Below are 19,622 nucleotides of genomic sequence, written 5' to 3' on the forward strand. Positions count from 1 at the left end.
CAAGGACTGGTATCCAGAGCACATACAAAATTCCCACAAATAACCCTATATTTAAAAATGTGTAGGGGCACCTGTGTGGCTCATTCGGTGAACCATCCGACTCTTGATTTTGGCTCAGGTCATGGTCAGGTCATGACCTCATGGTTTGTGAGCACGAGCCCCACATACAGCTTTGTGCTGACAGTGCTCTCTCTCCCTCTCTGCTTGCCCCTGTCCTGCTCATGCTCTCTTTCTCAAGATAAATAAAGACAACATTTTTTTTTAATGTGTAAAAGATTCAATAGTACTTAACAAAAGAGAAAATCCAAATGATTCAAAAAAAAAAAATCCAGGAAAAGATCTCAACCTACTCAGTCTTCAGGAAAATCCAAATTAACACCAAAATGAAATATTACTACCATATTCTCATCAGATTAGCTATAATAAGCCTGGCTGACAATGATGGGGAACAGGTGGGGCGAATACACTGATCAGGTAAACATAAACTGGGAAAGACTGGCATTATCTGATAAATGTAAAGATACGTATAATCTCAGACCCAACACTTCCACTCTGAAGTACATACCCTACAAAAATGCATGCTTATGTACCAGGTGGCACACCCCAGAATGTTCCTAGCAGCACAGTTTGTGATAGCCAAATCTGGATATCACCCAAATGTCTAGCAACATTATAACCGACCGATATGCAGATTCTGATATATATTCATTCCTTGACAGAGATCAATGTGCTGCAACTATACACAATAATATGGACGAATCTTAAAAGCATAATGGAAAAAGATTCTGCTTCCAAGTAGGAGAGAGTACTGGTGGCAGACCAGGGCTCCCACCTGAAAGAATTTAAAAACTGGATAAAATGCAGAAACCATCTGTTGGAGGCAGCAAAGTCAACTAAAGGAGTTAAGACTCCAGAGAGAAAACCCTTGGGGAGGTGAGCTGACTGTGCACAGCTGTTTCTTATAAAAGCTGGGTGTTTAGGGTTCTGGCACTCACAGGAGATGGAGTATCTCATGCCTCATGCCTGTGGATCACTGCCTCTGAGGCACGAAGAAAACAGCAGAGCTGCTGGCAGAGGCTGGGGGCCGTGAGAGCACAGCCGGCCTCCCCCTAGAAGACCTACTGAGTCCTAGGACTGTGAACGACAGGAGGCTGAAAATCCATGCTGAAAACCTCTGAGAAGCAATGTGGGATTCTTAGTAGTACACGAGATAGAAGCCAGGGTTGGGGGACCCCAGAGGAAAAGCACACAGGTGCTCAGACTTGACTGCAGTGACCAGCCACCACGGTACCTGCCAAGAGTAGAGAGGAAGGAACTTCTCTCAAGGAAGGCCACATCACCTGGAGCCTCAACAATTTTTTACACACAGTGTCTATCATTCAATCAAAAAGGTACTATGCATCCCAAAAGACAAGTTCCCCAGACTAAAACCAAGAGAAAGTACAGACAAGAGCAGCAGGCCTGGAGGTGACAGGACCCTGGAGCTTGCCGACAGAGTCATGGTAAGGAAATAAAGGAAAAGATAAAGACAATGCATGGAATGATAAAGAATTTTCCTAGAAAATTATAATAGGAATCAGAACACAGAATTGTTCCAAAAAGACCAAACCAAAAAGACAATATCTAAATTAAGAACTCATCAGGAATTTCACGATACAATAGAAATTTCAGAAACCAGAATTAGAGATTTTGAATTAAGGAAAATAAATCTCCAAACTGAAGTACAGATGACCCTTGAACAACACAGGTCAACTTACACGTGGGTTTTTTTGATAGAGTATAATACTGTGAATGTATTTTTTTCCCTTATGATTTTCCTTTTTTTTTTTTTAATTTTTTTAAATGTCTATTTATGTTGAGAGGGCGACAGAGACAGAGACAGTGCTATCAGGGGAGAGGCAGAGAGAGAAGGAAAGAGAGAAAGAATCCCAAGCAGCCTCCACACTGCCAGCGTAGAGCCTGATGTGGGGCTCAAACTCACAAACTATGAGATCATGACCTGAGCCAAAATCAAGAGTCGGATACTTAACCAACTGAGCCACCCAGGTGCCCCATGTTCCTTATGATTTTCTTAATAACATTTTCTTTTCTCTACCTTACTTTATTGTAAGAATACAGTACATGAAACATATAAAAAATATGTGTTAATCGACTACCAATGTTATCGGTAAACCTTCTGGTCAACAGTAGACTAACAGTTAAGTAGTTAAGTTTTCAGAGAGTCAAAACTTATATTTGGGTTGTCAATTGTGCAGGAGCTCAGTGCCCTTAACCCCTGCATTGTTCAAGAGTCAACTAAATATGTAGAAAAGAATACAAAATATAAAAAAAGAACATGAAAGCTACACAGGATTCAAAAAAGGTATAAGTGTAATCAAAGTCTGAGAAGGAGAGGAGAGAGAGACCGGAAAAATGAATTCAACAGGAGGAGGTGGTCAACAGCCACACCCCTCACAGCAGGCAATGAGCAACTTCCTTAAAGAATTATAGACCAATCTCTAATGAACACAGATGCAAAGATCCTAAACAACATATTGGTTAAATCAAATCCAGACATTTGTTAAGAAGATATCACAGCCAAGTGGAATTTATTCTAGGAATGTAAGGGCTGCTTAACATTTGAAAATTAATGTAATTAATGTAACTCATCAAATTAAGTGGAGAGGAGAGAGAAACCATATGATCATCTTGACAGAGCAGAAAAAGTATTTGATAAAGTTCAATGCCATCCATTATAAGAAAAAAAAAACCTTTTACTAAACTAGGAATTGAAGGGAACTTACTTAATCTGACAAAGAATTTCGACCACAAAACAAGTAAAAAAAACTACAGCAAACATCATACTTCATGACCCAAAGCTTTCCACCGAAGATGGAGAAGGAGGCAAGAATGCCCACTACCCAACATCGTACTGGCAGTTCTGGCTTGTGCAGTGAGGAGAGAAAGAGATAAAAGGTGTAAGTACTGAAAAGGTCCAAATAACACTGTCTTTGGCCATAGATGACATGATTTTGAACACAGGATATCCAAAAGATATATGGACAAATTACTAACAAACAAAAAAGAATGTTAATTTACAAGATCACTAGATACAAAATCACCACCTGAGGAAATCCATTGCACTTCTATATACAAGCAACAGTTTCTAACCATTCCATTCCATTCCACCAGGAATAAATCTAATGAAAGATGCTCAAGAGCGCTGGACTCGAAAGTATAAAACTTTACTGAGAGAAATTAAAGAAGGCCTTGAAATAGGGGAGATACTCCACAGTCATGAACTGGAAGGTTCCGCAATTGTAATAACATCGGTTCTCTTCAACTTGAACTACAGAATCGATGCAGTGCCAATCAATATCCCAGCAGGAATTTTTCTGGAAATTGACAAACTGATTCTAAAGATGGCTTAGAAATACAACAGGCCAAGAAGAGTCAGGAAAACCTTAAGAAACAATCACAGAGCCAAAGGACGTCGATACCAGACACCAGGACTCACACAGCTACAGCTGTTCAGGGAGCAGGAACAGAAAACAGCCTGTGCAAACGGCATGGAGAGCAGCAGCACGCCCACACATGTGTTTCCACCCGATACACGACAAGGCAGCCCTGCGGGGCCCTGGGCGAAGCACTGCCTCTTCAGTGAATGGCAATAGGTCAACCAGACCTTCATCGGGGAAGAAAACGACTCCAATGTCACACCACACACCAACTAAATTGTACGTGAATCATGACACCTAAATACGAAGAGTAAAACAAGTTTTTAGAAGAAAAGGTAGGAGAATATCTTTGTGACCTTAGGTGTGGCAAACAGGACAAGGGGAAAAAAATAGATAAGTTAGATTAATTACATTAGGACTTCTCATTTATCTAAAGCCACCAATAAAAGTGTTAGAAGACAGTCCAAAGAGTGGAAGAAGACACCTGCAAAACAAATCTGACAAAAGACATGTATTTGAAACATACAAAGAAGAAAACGTTAGCAACCAAATAGAAAAATGAGCCAAAGATTTGGATAGTACATAAAAGAGAATATTCACATAGCCAATAAACATACAAAAAGCATCATTAGCCATCAGAGAAATGCAAATAAGTTAGCAATACAACTTGACAGGACAACACACCTCCAGGCAAGGCTAAAATGAAATACATAGACAATATCAAGTTGACAAGGATGGGGAGCAACTGAAAGTCCGCACAAACTGCCGGCTGGAGTGAAGGTCACTGCGGCCGCGTTGGAAACCAGGTGACCGTGTGTCCTAAAGCTGCACAAGTCTCCTCGTATGTGTACACATTCCCAGCACAAATGCCTGCACATGTTTCACCAACCAGACGCACCTAAGAATGTTCATAACAGCACTATACACAATAGCCCCAGTGGAAACAGTGCGGGTGTCCCTCAACCGTGGAGTACGGGCATAGTGGTGGCATATTCATACGCTAAAATAACATCCATCAATGAGAAGAGCTACAGCTTCACACCACATCAGGGCTGAGTCTCGCATAATTCCACTGACATAAAACTGAGACACAAGCGAGGCAACGGTCACAGGCATGTGACAGTTCCCCGCCAGTGTGAGGATGCATGTGCTGGAAGGGAAACGGGGGCTGGGGACCTGGAAATGCTCAGGAGCTGAGTGCTGGTTACAGGAGCATATCACTCCGTGAAAATGCATCAAGCCAGATGCTTATGATCTGTGTTACATAAAAACATAATACAGAACCAAAAGATGCCAAACACAAAAATACATACTGTATGATTCCATTTATACAAAGTTCAAAATTAGACAAAACTAAATTCCATTGTTCAGAGATGCATATATAGATGTGAACCTCAACACCAGAGCAGTGGCTGGTCACCATCGGTCAGTGAGTAGTCCCCTCTGCTGGGAGGAAGGGGCAGTGGTCCAGGAGGGGCACCTGGAGTGACAGTTTTGACAGTGGTGTTGGTTTCTCAGGAATTGCTCTATCGTGCTCATGAAGCTGTATGTCTGTGCTGTATGACATGACACATGTAACATTTTTACAGCTAAGCCAGAGCCCAACTGCTTTCTGTTGACACTTGCCATAGGTAAGGGTGTAGATGGCCTTCCCGGCTGTGTCCAAGGCAGTCAGACAGGGGGCTTTGGGCTGTGTCGTGCCCCAGCGCTGCAAGGCAGCCAGCAGGGACGGTGGCCAGGCGGTCCCCACGGCCAGGGGCTCCCCTTTCAGCACTGCCGTCTGGCTTCCCTCAGGCTTTGGCTGATTTGGATCTGGTTGCTGCACTATAAGCAAAATCGAAATTTAATAATTAGCACTTCATAGAACCATCCACACATTCTGTTTTTAAGCATTCTCTCAAAAAAAAACCAAAAACAAAACACCAGTGGTAACAAGATTTCAAGAATTTGTCCAGATTTCCTTATCATTATAATAGTCACAGGCCAACCGACCAAAGGACAGATGGAGATTCGTCCTGGACAATGATGGCCACTGGTGACTGTAAACCCCCAGGACAATCCCAGAATGGCAGCAGTGACGTTGAGGCTTTCACGGGGTTGTGGCCAACCCTGACGACATCTGAGAACCAGGCGTGGGTCCCACTTATAAAGGACAAAAGTGAGCAGAGTCGCGTTTCAGTCTGCGCATGCAAACCACCCATCACCAGGTTGAAAGAGAAAATAAAGTAAAATCTCTTATGTTTCCAGTGGCTGTGTAGCCAACATTTGTCCACATGTAAGAAAGACTGCTCGGAACAGCATTTATACCACTGCGCTCTGCATCTGTGTTATCTGATGACAAAGGGGAAAGCGATGCCCTAAAAGTTGTGTCTGACCCTCAGTGAGGAGACACCTGGTGGGGGCTGGCAGGGCAAACACTGCACAGCAGAGGCGAGGGGCAGAGGGGCGAGCTGGCCATGCGCCCCATGGCTCTTGACACATGAGCACACTTGCACCTTATACTAGGCTTTATTTCTGTCCCTTTTCTATAGGTTTATACTCCTTCCTATTTCTTGGTCATTTTCTTTTACAAATAAATCTATATTCTTTTTTCCTAAATGTATATCTCATTCATAAATGAGAGACTAAATTTCTGAAAAAGGGCCAAAACTATGCCAAAAATACACTTTTAAATCATGGGAAGACAAGTATTTCAGAATTAAAGTTTAAACAAAAAATGAAATAATGGGGGCACCCAGCTGGGTCAGTCAGTAGAGCGTGAAACTCTCAATCTCAGGGTTGAGTTCAAGCCCCATGTTGGGCATGGAGTCTACTTAAAAAAAAAAAAAAATTGAAATAACGTAAATAAAATGAAACCTTAGGAGTATTCTTGTAACCAAGTACTAAGCACTGGATCAGAGGCATAGAAAAATCTTAAGTCCCTTAACTATGAGCAATGTGTTTTTTTCCCTGTTCAAATAAAGCCAGCAGTCACATGTGCTGCTGAATTCACCATGACACACGCTGACCATAGGAGCTGGAAACAGAGGGAGGGTCATTTCGGTGTGTTGTAATGTCACAGTGTGACCTTGCATGATGCACATTTGCCCACAACCCTGGACGTGACAGCCACCCCGTTCAGACACGAGAGCCAGTCCGAGATCTCTCACCTTCCAACAGCTCCTCAAAATCATCCACAAAGAACTCCTTCAGCGGAGGGCGCTTTGGCCTCTTCAGGGTATTGAGAAGCTGCTGGATTTTGGAGGACACTCTGCTGTTCACAGGGACACCTGCCAGGGGAAGAGGAGCAATGAGGCCAGAGGTCGCCATCCCTCCAGAGATAGGATGTGGAGACGGGGCCTAGTGACCAACTGCACGAACACATTGGAATTCATAAATCCAACCAAGCACTGGCCCCACCACGCAGCCACTTTGCAATTCATTAATTCATTCAACAAATATTTACTGAAGGCCTTCTGGGAGCTAGAACTTTTTTTAAGCTAGTGATTTTCAAAGTGGTCCAGGGACCCTTTCAGGGGTTCATGAGGCTACTGTCCTTCCCTCCCTCCTCACAGCACACAGCAAGTCTTCCAGAAGCCCCACATCATGTGAGCCACAGCCGACTGAATGGGGACAAGGCGCAGGGCCCAGGGGCCTCCATCATGCTGGCTGCAAGGGAGACTGGCTGCACTGGAGAACAGGCCCATTCTTCTCACCAAATCTCCATTTTAGAAATTCTTCCATAAATATGTGGTATTTATATGAAGATGTGATGAGTTTCCTAATGCTATTTTTGAATGGATTCATAAATATTTTTTAAATCTTTAGTTTTAACTTCTAATATGATAAATATCAGGAGATTTAAGCCACCCAAACTAAAAGTTCTTTGGTGTTCCTTAGTAATTATTAAGAAATGTTGTTCTGGGAGATGTAAAGCAGCAAAATGACAGATAAGAGTCTGTCCTCAGCTCACCACCTGCTGGGTGAAAACAAGCAGAAATATATACACATGTAAGTGAACAAGAACAGTGGGAAGGTTGATAAGTGCTCTAAGGTTAACACAGCAGGTGATGGCCAAGGGCACCGGTCAACAGCACTGCCTGGGAGGACAGGTAAGCAGGGCCCCAAGCCTCAGACACACCCCGCTGTCCAAGGGCAAGCACAGCAGCTGATGCCCTAACATCCTTCCACAGTATCCCCGTCCTCCAACCTGAAGCCAGCCAAGTTCTAGAACCAAGAACTTAGTCATTGCCTGTCTACTCCCCTTTGATCTGGAACATTTCTTAGTCCTTTAAGACATTCACATTTTGAAAGAATCCAGTTCTTTTGTTTTATTGAGTAGAACATTCCTCATTTTGAGTTTGCTTGAGGTTTTCTCATGATTCAATCCAGGTGCTGCATTCCTGGCTGACACACTACCCAAATATCATGTCCAGATTATCCTCACAGGGACAGATTTTCATCACCCAAAACGCTGTCTGGGTTCTACACTGATTGTCACTATTTTTTCTTCTGCAACTAATATGCAATGTGTGAGAAGGCACTTGAAGACCATACAAATATCCTAATCCTCATAGAATTTTCTCCCTGCATTTAACAGACATTGGATCATTCTTGCCAGAAGCAAGTTTTTACTGCAATGGTTGCAAAATTATTTTCCAACTTTAGCACCTCATTTAACTTTACCCATCAACATTCTGTCTGTTATCTATCTATCTATCTATCTATCTATCTATCTATCTATCTATCTATCTATCGTCAGGAGTGACTCATGCACTGCTCAACTGCTCTAAAGCATATGGTTCTTAACTATTTTGATGTACAAATTGTCCCAGACTTGGCCAGTGGGATCCTATGTGAGTTGACCTGTGACATGCCCCCATCATTTTTTAGTTTTTTTAAATGTTCATTTATTTTTGAGAGAGAGACAGACAGAGTGTGAGCGGGGGAAGGCCAGAGAGAGGGAGACACAGAATTGGAAGTAAGCTCCAGGCTCTGAGCTGTCAGCACACAGCCTGACTTGGGGCTCTAACCATGAACCGTGAGAACATGACCTGAGCCGAAGCCGGACGCCCAACCGACCGAGCCACCCCTGCCCCCATCATTTTTTAAAGCACTGCCTTACACCCTGTCATAAGATGCCTCAGAGTCATCTTATGCTACCATGCTCCAGCCCTGAATTAGCTCTTTCTCGCAGAACCCTCATTCTCCTGTGTGGGAAAGATGTTGAAGATCAAGATCTGGCTGCTAGGTGTGCTCATTACCACCACAGCGTCTGTGCCACTTTTGGAATACAGAGCTAAAAAAGTACACTATGCATTCATAGTGTGTATTCATGGACACACGCATGTATTCATGGACACTCGATGGCAATGTGCATGTGCACACAGAAAGCATAAATAGACACATATTTAAATCTCAGGAACAATGAATCCACACCAATACTTCCAATCCCAATCCACCCCACAGGTTCTTCTTGCCTTTCCCACTCATATTTGGACTTTCTTTCTTCCACAGTAGGAATCCTGGCTTCCAATAATATCAACACTTTTGCTCAATATTATCATGTATATAAAATAATTTCTAAGTCGCATAACCTATACTGCTACAAAAACAAACAAGCAAGAGTTCAAGATTTCGAGGCACCTGGGGGCTCAGTCTGTTGTGTCCGACTCTTGATTTTGGCTCAGGTTGTGATCTCACGGTTCGTGGGTTTGAGCCCCACATCAGGCTCTGTGCTGACAATATGGAGCCTGCTTGGGATTCTCTCTTTCCCTTTCTTTCTCTGCCCTCCTGTCTCTCCCCCCCCACCACCTCTGTCTCAAAACTAAATAAATAAACTTAAAAAATTAAAACAAAAAACAAGATTTCTTTGTTGTTCACACCTAACTTTGTCCAAGACTGTGGGCGTATGGTCCAGTACTGTGTCACAGCTTACCTATTCTGCCTCTCTCTCTGTCACCCCCTTAAATATGGCTATGATACTTCGCAGGAATATGACTGGGTTTATTTCTACTTGCTTTCAGTTTAAGGGGTTTCCCCCTCTTCCTATACTTCAAGTCTATGGTTTGAAATTTTTTATTACACTAACAAACTTCTAAAAGTCAAAACCATATTAAGACAAACTCAAAACAATGTCACTGAACTTTCACTCACCCACCCATCCCACCTCTGGGGGCGACCAGCTTCATTGCTTTCTGGTCTGTCCTTCCTGCGCCCCTTCTACACACATACAGGCTTTGCTGTGTTCCCTCGTTGCTCACACAAAAGGTGGCATACTAGAACCACTCTTTTACTTTTGGCTTTTCCACTTAACATCTCCTGGAGAAACACCTCATTCCAAGTCATAAAAAGCTTTCTCATTATTTCTGACAGCTGCATAGTACCCCACAATGTGAACATCCTAGGTTTATTCAACCAATTTGTGAGGCTTGGAGAGCTACATAGTTTCCAATATTGTGCAATTATAAGTAGTGCTACAAAGAATTACTTTGTGCACATGTATTTCCTTAGTTTTGGAAATGTGTGTTCAGAGTAAATTCCTACACTGGCCTTGCTGGATCCAAATATATATATTTTACCAATTTCTATTCCAAAGAGGTTTAACTATTTTGCATTCCCACCAACAGTGTATTTCTGTAATTATAAAAAAGGCTGAACATGATGTTCAAGAGCTATTTTTAGATCTTATGAATTGGCTGTGCATATTTTTTGCCCATTTTCCTATACTAGGAGTTGGCAAACTTTTCTTAAAGAGCTAGATAGGAAGCACTCTGGGCAGTGGGCACAGTCTTGGTTGCAATCACCCTACTCTGCAATTCTGGGGCAAAAGCAGCACAGATGACATGGGAATGGGTGCAGAATGCCAGTATATGCCATAGTTTGCAGACTGGCAATTCATAGAATTTGGGGTCTTTTCCTCCTATTTTTAAGAGTCTGTTTGATATTAGAAACATCAGACCTTTACCTATCACACACACTGTAAATAGTTACTCCTAGTTTGTCAATTCTTCTTGTGACTCTCTATGGGGATATTTTCTTTTTTTTCTTTTTTTCTCTTTATGGGGATATTTTTGTTAAGAATTTTTTTAGTTTCAGGCCGTCTGGGTGGCTCAGTTGGTTGTGCCCAACTCTTGATTTTGGCTCAGGTCATAATCTCATGGTTTGTGGGTTTGAGCCCTGTGTCGGGCTCTGTGCTGACAGCTCAGAACCTGAAGCCTGCTTGGGATTCTCCCTCTCTGTCCCTCGCCTGCTCATACATGTGCTCTCTCACTCAAAAAAAAAAAAAAAAGAAAAGAAAAGAAAAAAAAAGCAAATCAAATCCGTAATACAGAAAAAATTATGCATGATAACCAAGTAGGGTTTATCCTGAGACTATAACTTTGGTTTAACATTCAAAAATAAAATTAAATTTAGAAAGCCTTTACTTATAACCAGGTTAAAGAAAATTCATCAATTTTTTTCCTTTTATTCTTCATTTCTTATGTTTAGATATCTGATTCTTTTTGAGTTTTGCCTTTCTCAGCGGTGTGGGGAAAGAATCTAAGTTTAACTTTTCCCAACTAGCTTTCCAATGGCCCCAATAACATTTACTAAAAATACAATCTTTGCCACATTGAGGCGGTATAATATTATGTGAAGGCATACAGTGATGAGGTAAAGATGTATATTGTAAGTCACAGAGTAACCACTGGGGGAAAAAAAAGGAGAGACAGAGAGAGAGAGACAGAGAGAGAGAGAGAGAGAGAGAAAGAGAGGGAGAGAGAGAGAAAATAGAATATAAAATAGAATATAAACCAAAAGAAATCAGGTAAGGGAGTGAAATTAACAGATGTGTGAAACAGAAAATAGAGCAGGATCATAGATTTAAACCCAACCAAATAGCTCATTAAAACTGACTATAAATGGTCCAAAGACTCCAATGAAGTAAATGGCTACCTGCGAAAAGAAAGTATAAGAATGAATAAAATACTAATTATAAGAAATACACTTTAATTTAAAAGACCTAGGTAGGGTAAAAAGATAAAAAGATTTGTCGTGTAACTAATACTAATAAAATAGCTGAAGGCAACCATAATAATAACAAAGAAAATGTCAGAATAAGAAATATCACTAAGGATCATTTTGTAATGATAAAGCAGCCAATTCATCAAGACATAGCAATTTTAAATACGTATGCACATAATAACAGAACTTCAAAATACACAAAACACAAAGTGACAGATCTAAAAGAACAGACAAATCCACAATTATAGTTGGAAATTCAATACCCCCCTCAGCAAAATATAGAAAAAGTATGCAGAAAATCAGTAAGGCTAGAGAAGACTCAAACTAAAGTATCAACCAACTGGATGTAATATTCATTCACAGAAAAGCTACCCAACAACATTATTTTCAAGTAGAACACTCACAGAAAACAGACCATGTGCTAGGCCATTAAAAAGTTTCAAGGGGCGCCTGAGTAGCTCAGTCAGTTAAGCATCGGACTTCAGCTCAGGTCACGATCTTGTGGTTCATGAGTTCGAGTCCCGCATCAGGCTCTGACAGCTCAGAGCCTGGAGCCTGTTTCAGATTTTGTCTCCTTCTCTCTCTGCCCCTCCCCTGCTCATTCTCTCTCTCTCTCAAAAATAAATAAAACATTAAAAAGTTTTTAAAATTTTCAATATATTTAGAAGGAGTTGAATTATATAGTATATATAAGAGAAATATACCTGCAATATTTGCAAATCTGTTGAAATTAAACAACATACTTCTAAATAAATCATGGGCCAAAATGGAAAGCATGAGAGAAAATAAAAAATATCTAGAATTGAATTTTTAAAAGGAAAAGAACATTATCAAAATATGTGGGATACTAAAACAGCTCTTAGAAGGATATTTAAAGTTTTAAATACTTTCATTAGGAAACAAGAAAGGTCTAATTCAATGATCTAAGTTTCTACCTCAAGGAATGAAAAAAGGGAAAGCAAAGTAAACTGAAAATAAGTAGAAAAAAGGAAGGAAAAAAAATACAAGATTAGAAATAAACACAATAGAAAAAAATAATTAAACCCAAACCAGTTCTTTGAAAGATAAATAAAATTCAATGAACTTTTTAGCTACAATGATCAAGATAAAAAGACAGAAAACACTAGGGCGTCTGTCTGGCTCAGTTGGTAGAGCATGCTACTTTCAATCTCAAGGTCATCAGTTCAAAGTCTACAATGGGCATGGGACCTACTTAAAAAAGAGAGAGAGAAAAGACACTAATTACTACTACCAGAAATAAAAAAGGGGATAGCACCACCAATTCATGTACATCAGAGGATAATAAAGGAATATCATGAACTAATTATGCCTAAATTAGAAAGTACAGATGAAATGAACAAATTCTTTCAAAGACACAAAACTGACTCAAGAATAGAAAAATTCACGTTCTCTGATTAGAAAGTAGAAGAGGAAGGAACATTTCTCAATCCATTTTGAGATGAGCATTATCCTGATACCAAGAGCAGACAAAGATATTACAAGAAAAAATAAAACCAAAACTACAGGCTACTATGTATCTTGAACACAGACACAAAATCCTTAAAAACAAATATTAGCAAATCAGGGTGTCTGGGTGGCTTGGTCGGTTAAACGTATGACTCTTGATTTTGGCTCAGGTCATGATCTCACAGTTTATGAGACTGAGCCTCGCATTGGGCTCTGCGCTGACAGCATGGAGCCTGCTTGGATTCTCTCTCTTTCTCTGTCCCTCCCCCACTCACACACATGCTCTTTCACTCAAAAAAAAAAAAAAAAAAAAAAAATTAAAAAATGTTAGCAAATCAAATCCTGAATATAGAAAAAATATGCATGATAACCAAGTAGGGTTTATCCTGAGAATATAACTTTGGTTTAACATTCAAAAATCAATGAAATTTACTACATTAATGAAATTTACTACAAACTACAAAAGAAAAACCACACGAGTTTAATAGATGAAAATAAAATCATTTAACTAAAGCCATGATAAAAATTTTCAGGAAATCAGGAAAAAAAGGGAGCTTCCTAATGAAGAGCACCCACAGCTAACATCATCATTCAAACATGAAAAAGTGGATGCCTTCCCCCCACAGTTGGAAACAAGGCAAGTCACATCCACTTTCAATATCTCTTATTGACACAACTGGAAATCTTACACACATGGCAATATAGCCAGAAAAATAAATGCTCCTAAAGACAAAAACTTTGCAAAGAAAAGTAAAAATCTATTCATAGACAAAATGGTCAAACATATAGAATCTTAAGGAATCTACCAAAAAAATTACTGGAACTAATAAAAGGACAACATACAAAAACCAAATGCATTTCTATAGACTAGTAATAAACAACTGAAAAAAATTTAAAATACTATTTATAATAGTGTCCAAAATACTATTTGGGAATAATCTTAACAAAATAGGTACAACACCTGTATAACGAAGGCTACAAAACAATGCTGGAAAAGTTTTTAAGAGCCAAATAAATGGAGAGATATACTGTGTTTATCGACTGAAATATATACTATTAAGATTCCAATTCTCTCTGAACTGATCTACAGTCAGTAAAATATCAGTCAAAATCCTTCAGGAATTTTGGTAGAAAAAAACAAACAGATTTAGAAATATATATTCAAATGCAAAGGAGCTGAAATAGCCAAAGCAAATTTTAAAATGAAAAGCAGAGTTTGAAGACAAACTGCATGATATCAACCTTTGTTATAAAAGCACAGTAACCATGATGGTGTGGTACTGGCATAAGGATGGACAAACATAGCCATAGGGCAGGAAAGAGAGCCAGGAACAGATCTCTCTCAGATATGGTCCACCGATTCTCATTAAAGATGCAAAGGAGCTCAGTGGGGAAAGACTGGGCTTTAGAACAAACAAGGCCAGAACACTGGACACCCACATGTAAACACGGGAACTCTGACTCATACCTTGTACTTAGACTAAAATTAACTCAAAATGGATCATAGATCTACATGTAAAACCTAAAGCTATAAAATTCTAGGAGAAAACACAGAAAACCTTTATGACTTTGGGTTAGGAAAATATATCTTAGATATGACATAAAAGTAGGATCTATAAAAGAAAACACAGGTAAACTGGACTTCATAAAAATTAGTAACTTCTACTCCTTGAGAGTCACTGTTACGAGAATGAAAAAAAAAAAAAAAAAGCCATAGGCTGCGAGAAAATCCAAAGTATATACCTGATAAAGAACTTGAATCCAGAACATATAAAGAATTCTCGAAACTTACTAAGAAAACATCACATTAAAAAAAATAAGCAAAAGATCTGAACAGATGCTTCTAAAAAGACACACAGATGGCAAACACATGAAGAGACGCCCCACTTCCTCAGTGTTTAGGGAGATGCTAATTAACACTACAAGCAGACACCTCCACACACCTGGAAGGGTGGTTAAGATTAACAAGCCAAGAATTCCAGCTGCAGGCAAAGATGTAGCGGAGCCAGAAGTCTCATCACCCGTGATGGGAATGTGAAATGGTACAACCACTTTGGAAATCCGTTTGGCAATTTCTTAGAAAGTTAAGCATATGATCCAGTCATTCTATTCCTAAGTATTGACCCAAAACAAATGAAAGCATACTTCTACACAAAAACTTGTATAAGAATATTCATAGCAGCTTTATTTATAATAGCCAGAAACTGGAGGCAACCCAAATATCCATCAATAGGTGGACAGATAAAGTGTGGTACATCCGTGAAATGAAACACTACTTATCAGTAAAAGGAACGAACTACTGAAACATCCAAGAACATGTATGAATCTCAAAATACTTATGTAGAGTAGCAGAAGCCACATAACAAAGAGTAAAAACTGCGTGATTCTATTTCTATAAAATTCCAGAAAATGCAAATTAATTTATAGTGTCAGAAAATAAATCAGTGTTGCCTAAAGCATGGGGGAAGCCAAAATGGGTAGAAGGGAGGTATTACAAAGGGACACAAGGAAACTTTTAGGAATGCTGGGTGTATGTGTTCACTATCTTGATCACAAGAATGGTTTCACAGGTATACATACATCTTAAAACACAAAATTAGGGATGCCTGGGTGGCTCCGTCAATTAAGCGTCCAACTCTTGATCCCAGTACAGGTCATGATCACGATTTGTGAGTCTGAGCCCCATGTTGGGCTCTGCACTGACAGCATGGAGTCTACTTGGGATTCTCTCTCTCCCTCTCTCTCTGCCCCTTCCCCACCTCATTCTCTCTCTCCCTCTGTCTCTCTCCGTCTCTCTCTCCCCCCACTCGAAATAAAGAAACTTAAAAAAATTTTTTTAATAGTAAAACTTATAAAATTGCACGCTTCAAATATGTGCAATTGATCGCATGTCAGTTATAACTCAACTAAGCTCTTGAACTTTTAAAAAATATAATCAAATAAAAAAAATCTACCTAACCAATAGCCGGCTTCATGTTGAGTCAGTATTTTCCTGTTGCATCTGGATAAGGAGGTAAAAGACCTTGACAAAATTTGATCTGCCACTTAGGAGTATCCAAACACACATTAAAGCCTTAGATCTAAGATCATCTGAAGTTTCCTGCAATTCAAATCTGATACATTGGGGAAAAAAAAAACTTCACATGATTTGGATAAAAGACACTGGAAACTATTTCAAAAGGAAATGGTATAAATGAGGACGCTGTGAAGATCAAGGCCTTTCGGGCCTGCACGTCTGAAACCCTGACTGCTGCTGTGCCCGTTTCTCAGACTGTGCACACAGGGGGCACAGGCACCGGTGTGTCAGGGGCAGGGTGCTCTCACACTAAGGCCACACGGAGTCCAACAAAGAGGCTGCCCACGGTCTCTCGTTTTCCTCCTGTTTTATAGACCCAAACTCCTTGTGGATCCAGTTTAAATGTGGAGGTTTTCTCCTCCCTACTCTTCTTCCCTCTCTGCCCAATTCCAGGGACTCACAACCATTTCTCCCCATGAGGCTCCCTGTAATCACAGCCACCACACACACTGGCCTCGGTTCACACGCGCTGAAGGACGGTAACTAGTGGCTGGCTCAAGCTTGCCAAAGCAAATTCACTAAAGCGAGGCTCAGTCCCTGAGGAGAAAGACTGTGCTCTGCTGTCCACAGGAGAAAGAGAGGCGTGCTCACCACCCGCAGTTTCCAGGACGCTGCCGCTGTAGCCCCGAGGGACGCCTCTCACAGAAGCCAGCTGCGGACGCTCACAGTGCGGAAGCTCCACAAGACCCGTGGTGACATCAGGAGGGGCAGAGTGCAGATCTGCTTTGGAAAAACAAACCCCAAATAAGAGTGGCTATCGATTCGAAAGTGTATTGAGTTGCTCTTTAAACCGCAGTCAACTAAAGCTTCACTAGCTGAGCTCAGAGCAAGGAATGTGGTATTCTGATTAATTTTGTTTTTCTCTGGTTGACTAAGACAAAACGGGACCCTGTGAACTCTGAGCTCCCAGACGTGGGCCATGGAAGGCTGTGTCACGTGGGCTGCTGGGTTCTCAAAGGGATCTCGGCCAGAACCCCCGACGACAGTGCTCTGACAGGGCAGGTGAGACTGCCTTTCACAGGACTGAGTTAGTTAGAAATTTCAACGAAGCAGAAACACATTTCAAATCAATTGTCATTGGATCATTTTTGTTGTATTATGAAAAAAATAGCCAGGTTCCAAAAACTATCCCCAGCTCCCCCAAAAAGTATGTTGGATGGCACAAAGACACAAGACCTTTACAGGCTCCAAAGAATAAGCCTACAAAGATAAAAATTATCCCCTGCCAGGTCAACACATCTCACTATTAGGAGACTTCAGTCAAGTTCTCAGAGCAGAAGGTGTTAACATCGTGGTTAAAGACAAATGACATTAAACTGCAGAAATGTTTAAAATCACTCCTTCTATTGTCTGAACGCACATTTTGGGGTTAAATCTTTATCATATGGCACGTGTATCTGTCGGAACACTGGTTGATTACGGGCTGCTGAGGCGTGAGCGTGAGTGTGGCACCTGCACTAGGGCCATCGGGACAGACACGTGGTCCATTTGGGCTTGTAACGCGTGCTCCTGCGACCGCAGGCCCCACTCTGGTGCTTCTGACGTCTCAATTCCTACCGCTTACCTATCACTTCATTTCCCAGGCAGAATGCAAACTAAAATCTTTTTTTAAATATATAGAAAGATGAAATTATATGGAAACAAAACCCAAACTCACTATTTACACAGCAGAAAACACCATTTGGAAAAATCTAATTTAATGACAGAGCTGTCACAACCCTTGAAAAAGCATGATGTTGATGAAATTAGCATTTTAAAGTTTGCCTGACACAAAGTTCTCTCCATGTAGAAAGAAATTTCCCTACCCTTCCATGTCTAGCAAAAAGAATAAATGATTCTAACAATATTCATGAAGAAAGGCATTAATGGTAATCTCAACTACAAAGCAGTTGTAAAATCGCTACATAAAAATAAACAAACATTCAAAATAAAAATCAACTACTATAGTGGCGCCTGGGTGACTCAGTCGGCTGAGCGTCGGACTTCGGCTCAGGTCACGATCTCACGGCCTGTGAGTTCGAGCCCCGCATCAGGCTCTGTGCGGACAGCTCAGAGCCTGGAGCCTGCTTCAGATTCTGTGTCTCCCTCTCTCTCTGCCCCTCCCCTGCTCATGCTCTGTCTCTCTCTCTCTCTCTCTCTCTCTCTCAAAAATAAACATTAACAAATTTTTTTAAAATGAACTACTACAACTGGAAATACTACTTCTAAATATAGGTATTTATAGCTGTGCCCCAATGTTTTATGGATTTGATTTCCTTACTCTAAAATTGAAGATGATATATTTTTACAAATTACCTTAACCTAATATATTGTCCCTCAAAATTTTTTTACCTAATACATTCTTCTTCTTTTTGTATCACTTTCCTTAGCCCAACTGAAGAATTCTCCAGTGCTAAAAACTAAAAGGATGATTTTTATAATAAGGAGAGGGAAGGTAAGTATTTTCAGATTTAGGAACTCAAGTCAACTATATCCAGTGAACATTTAGCATACGAAGGCTATAATCCGCAGTTAAGATTTTTAAAATTTACAAGAATTGATCACATAATGTACATGAGAGGCCATGTGAATGGGATGGGAGAAAAGAGGGTCGCAGCCACACCTGCCGAAGTCAGGGGTCCTCCATCCACAGCCGTAACACATCTCCGCAGAAACCTTCACACCTGGGCCTTTCACAGAATGCACACTCCTTACAGCTAAGTGCTTTGTTAAAAGACCCCACACAACCGCGGGGAAGTCAAGGGCTGCCTAGTTACACACTGTGAACTGTGGCCAGTTTCTCACGCTAGATATGCTTTTATCTCCAACCCACCAGGAAGCAGGGTTTCCAACAGCTCGGCAATGGCTAATACAGTTTTACCTTCCTACACCATCTCACGGAGAACAGAGATCAGGTAGCAGGAATAAGATGAAAGAACATTCAAAAACTACTGTTTTCCTCACATTGGAGATATCTGTGTATTTCCAATAAGTCAAAGCACTGTGACAGAGAAAAAAACGTATCCGTGCGAAAGCTGTTTTATAAGCTATCCCCTGAAAACCTGCCTGAGGAAGGGTGAGCAGTGAGCACTAGGCCTCCACAGGGCGTCTAGGAGAACTGCAGGAACAGCCGGGGCCGGCTGTTTCCCAAAGGGGCCTTTTCTGGAGCCCCAGCTGCTGCCACCCAGTGACCTCAGCAGCCGCCTCCCTGTGTGCCGGAAGCAAGATGAGGTGTCGTGGGTTCTCATGGAAGGCTACGTCACGGTTATAAGACACAAGCTCAACAGAAATGTGCAGGTTTCCTGCACTGATGCAACAAATAAAAAGTGAAGAGCGTCGGTGATGTGTCCACAGATGATGCTGAGATGCCATCCAATTTACTCCCAGCCCAGCCCAATGACCAAGACTTCACACCAAGGCAGCTCAGGCTCTGAGCCCACACCTGCTGGAAGGGGAGGGGGGTGGTTGTTCAGCCTACAGGACCCCACCGAAAACAGCAGCCTATCACGGGTGCATGGCTGCTGCACCATTCCAGTTTTAGCAGAACAGCTAACAGCAAAGAAAATGAATAGGAATCAAGAAAACTTTATCAGCCCTGGCTTCACCGCTAGGCCAGCTGTGTGAGCCCAGGCAAGTTACAACCTTTCTGTCTTCCTTCCATATCTAGAAAAGAGGGG

At 41.0% G+C, this 19,622-nt stretch overlaps 1 protein-coding gene across 10 annotated transcripts in view; it reads right to left on the bottom strand.

Moving 5' to 3' along the window:
• DIP2A (disco interacting protein 2 homolog A) overlaps positions 1–19,622 on the bottom strand; it is a 117,693-nt gene that overhangs the window by 50,009 nt on the left and 48,062 nt on the right. For 5 of the 10 annotated variants that reach the window (XM_053902916.1, XM_053902918.1, XM_053902922.1 and 2 more), the window contains 3 exons: positions 16,558–16,689; positions 6,587–6,706; positions 5,064–5,261 (listed from right to left, as the gene is read on the bottom strand). In XM_053902916.1, the coding sequence (XP_053758891.1) occupies positions 5,064–5,261; positions 6,587–6,706; positions 16,558–16,689 (450 nt within the window). The remainder of the gene's footprint in view (positions 1–5,063; positions 5,262–6,586; positions 6,707–16,557; positions 16,690–19,622) is intronic. The other 5 variants (XM_053902921.1, XM_053902917.1, XM_019434649.2 and 2 more) reach the window with 2 other exon arrangements.

This window comes from Panthera pardus, unplaced genomic scaffold, assembly GCF_024362965.1.
Source record: "Panthera pardus isolate Hobbes unplaced genomic scaffold, ASM2436296v1 HiC_scaffold_16, whole genome shotgun sequence".
Taxonomy (NCBI): domain Eukaryota; kingdom Metazoa; phylum Chordata; class Mammalia; order Carnivora; family Felidae; genus Panthera; species Panthera pardus.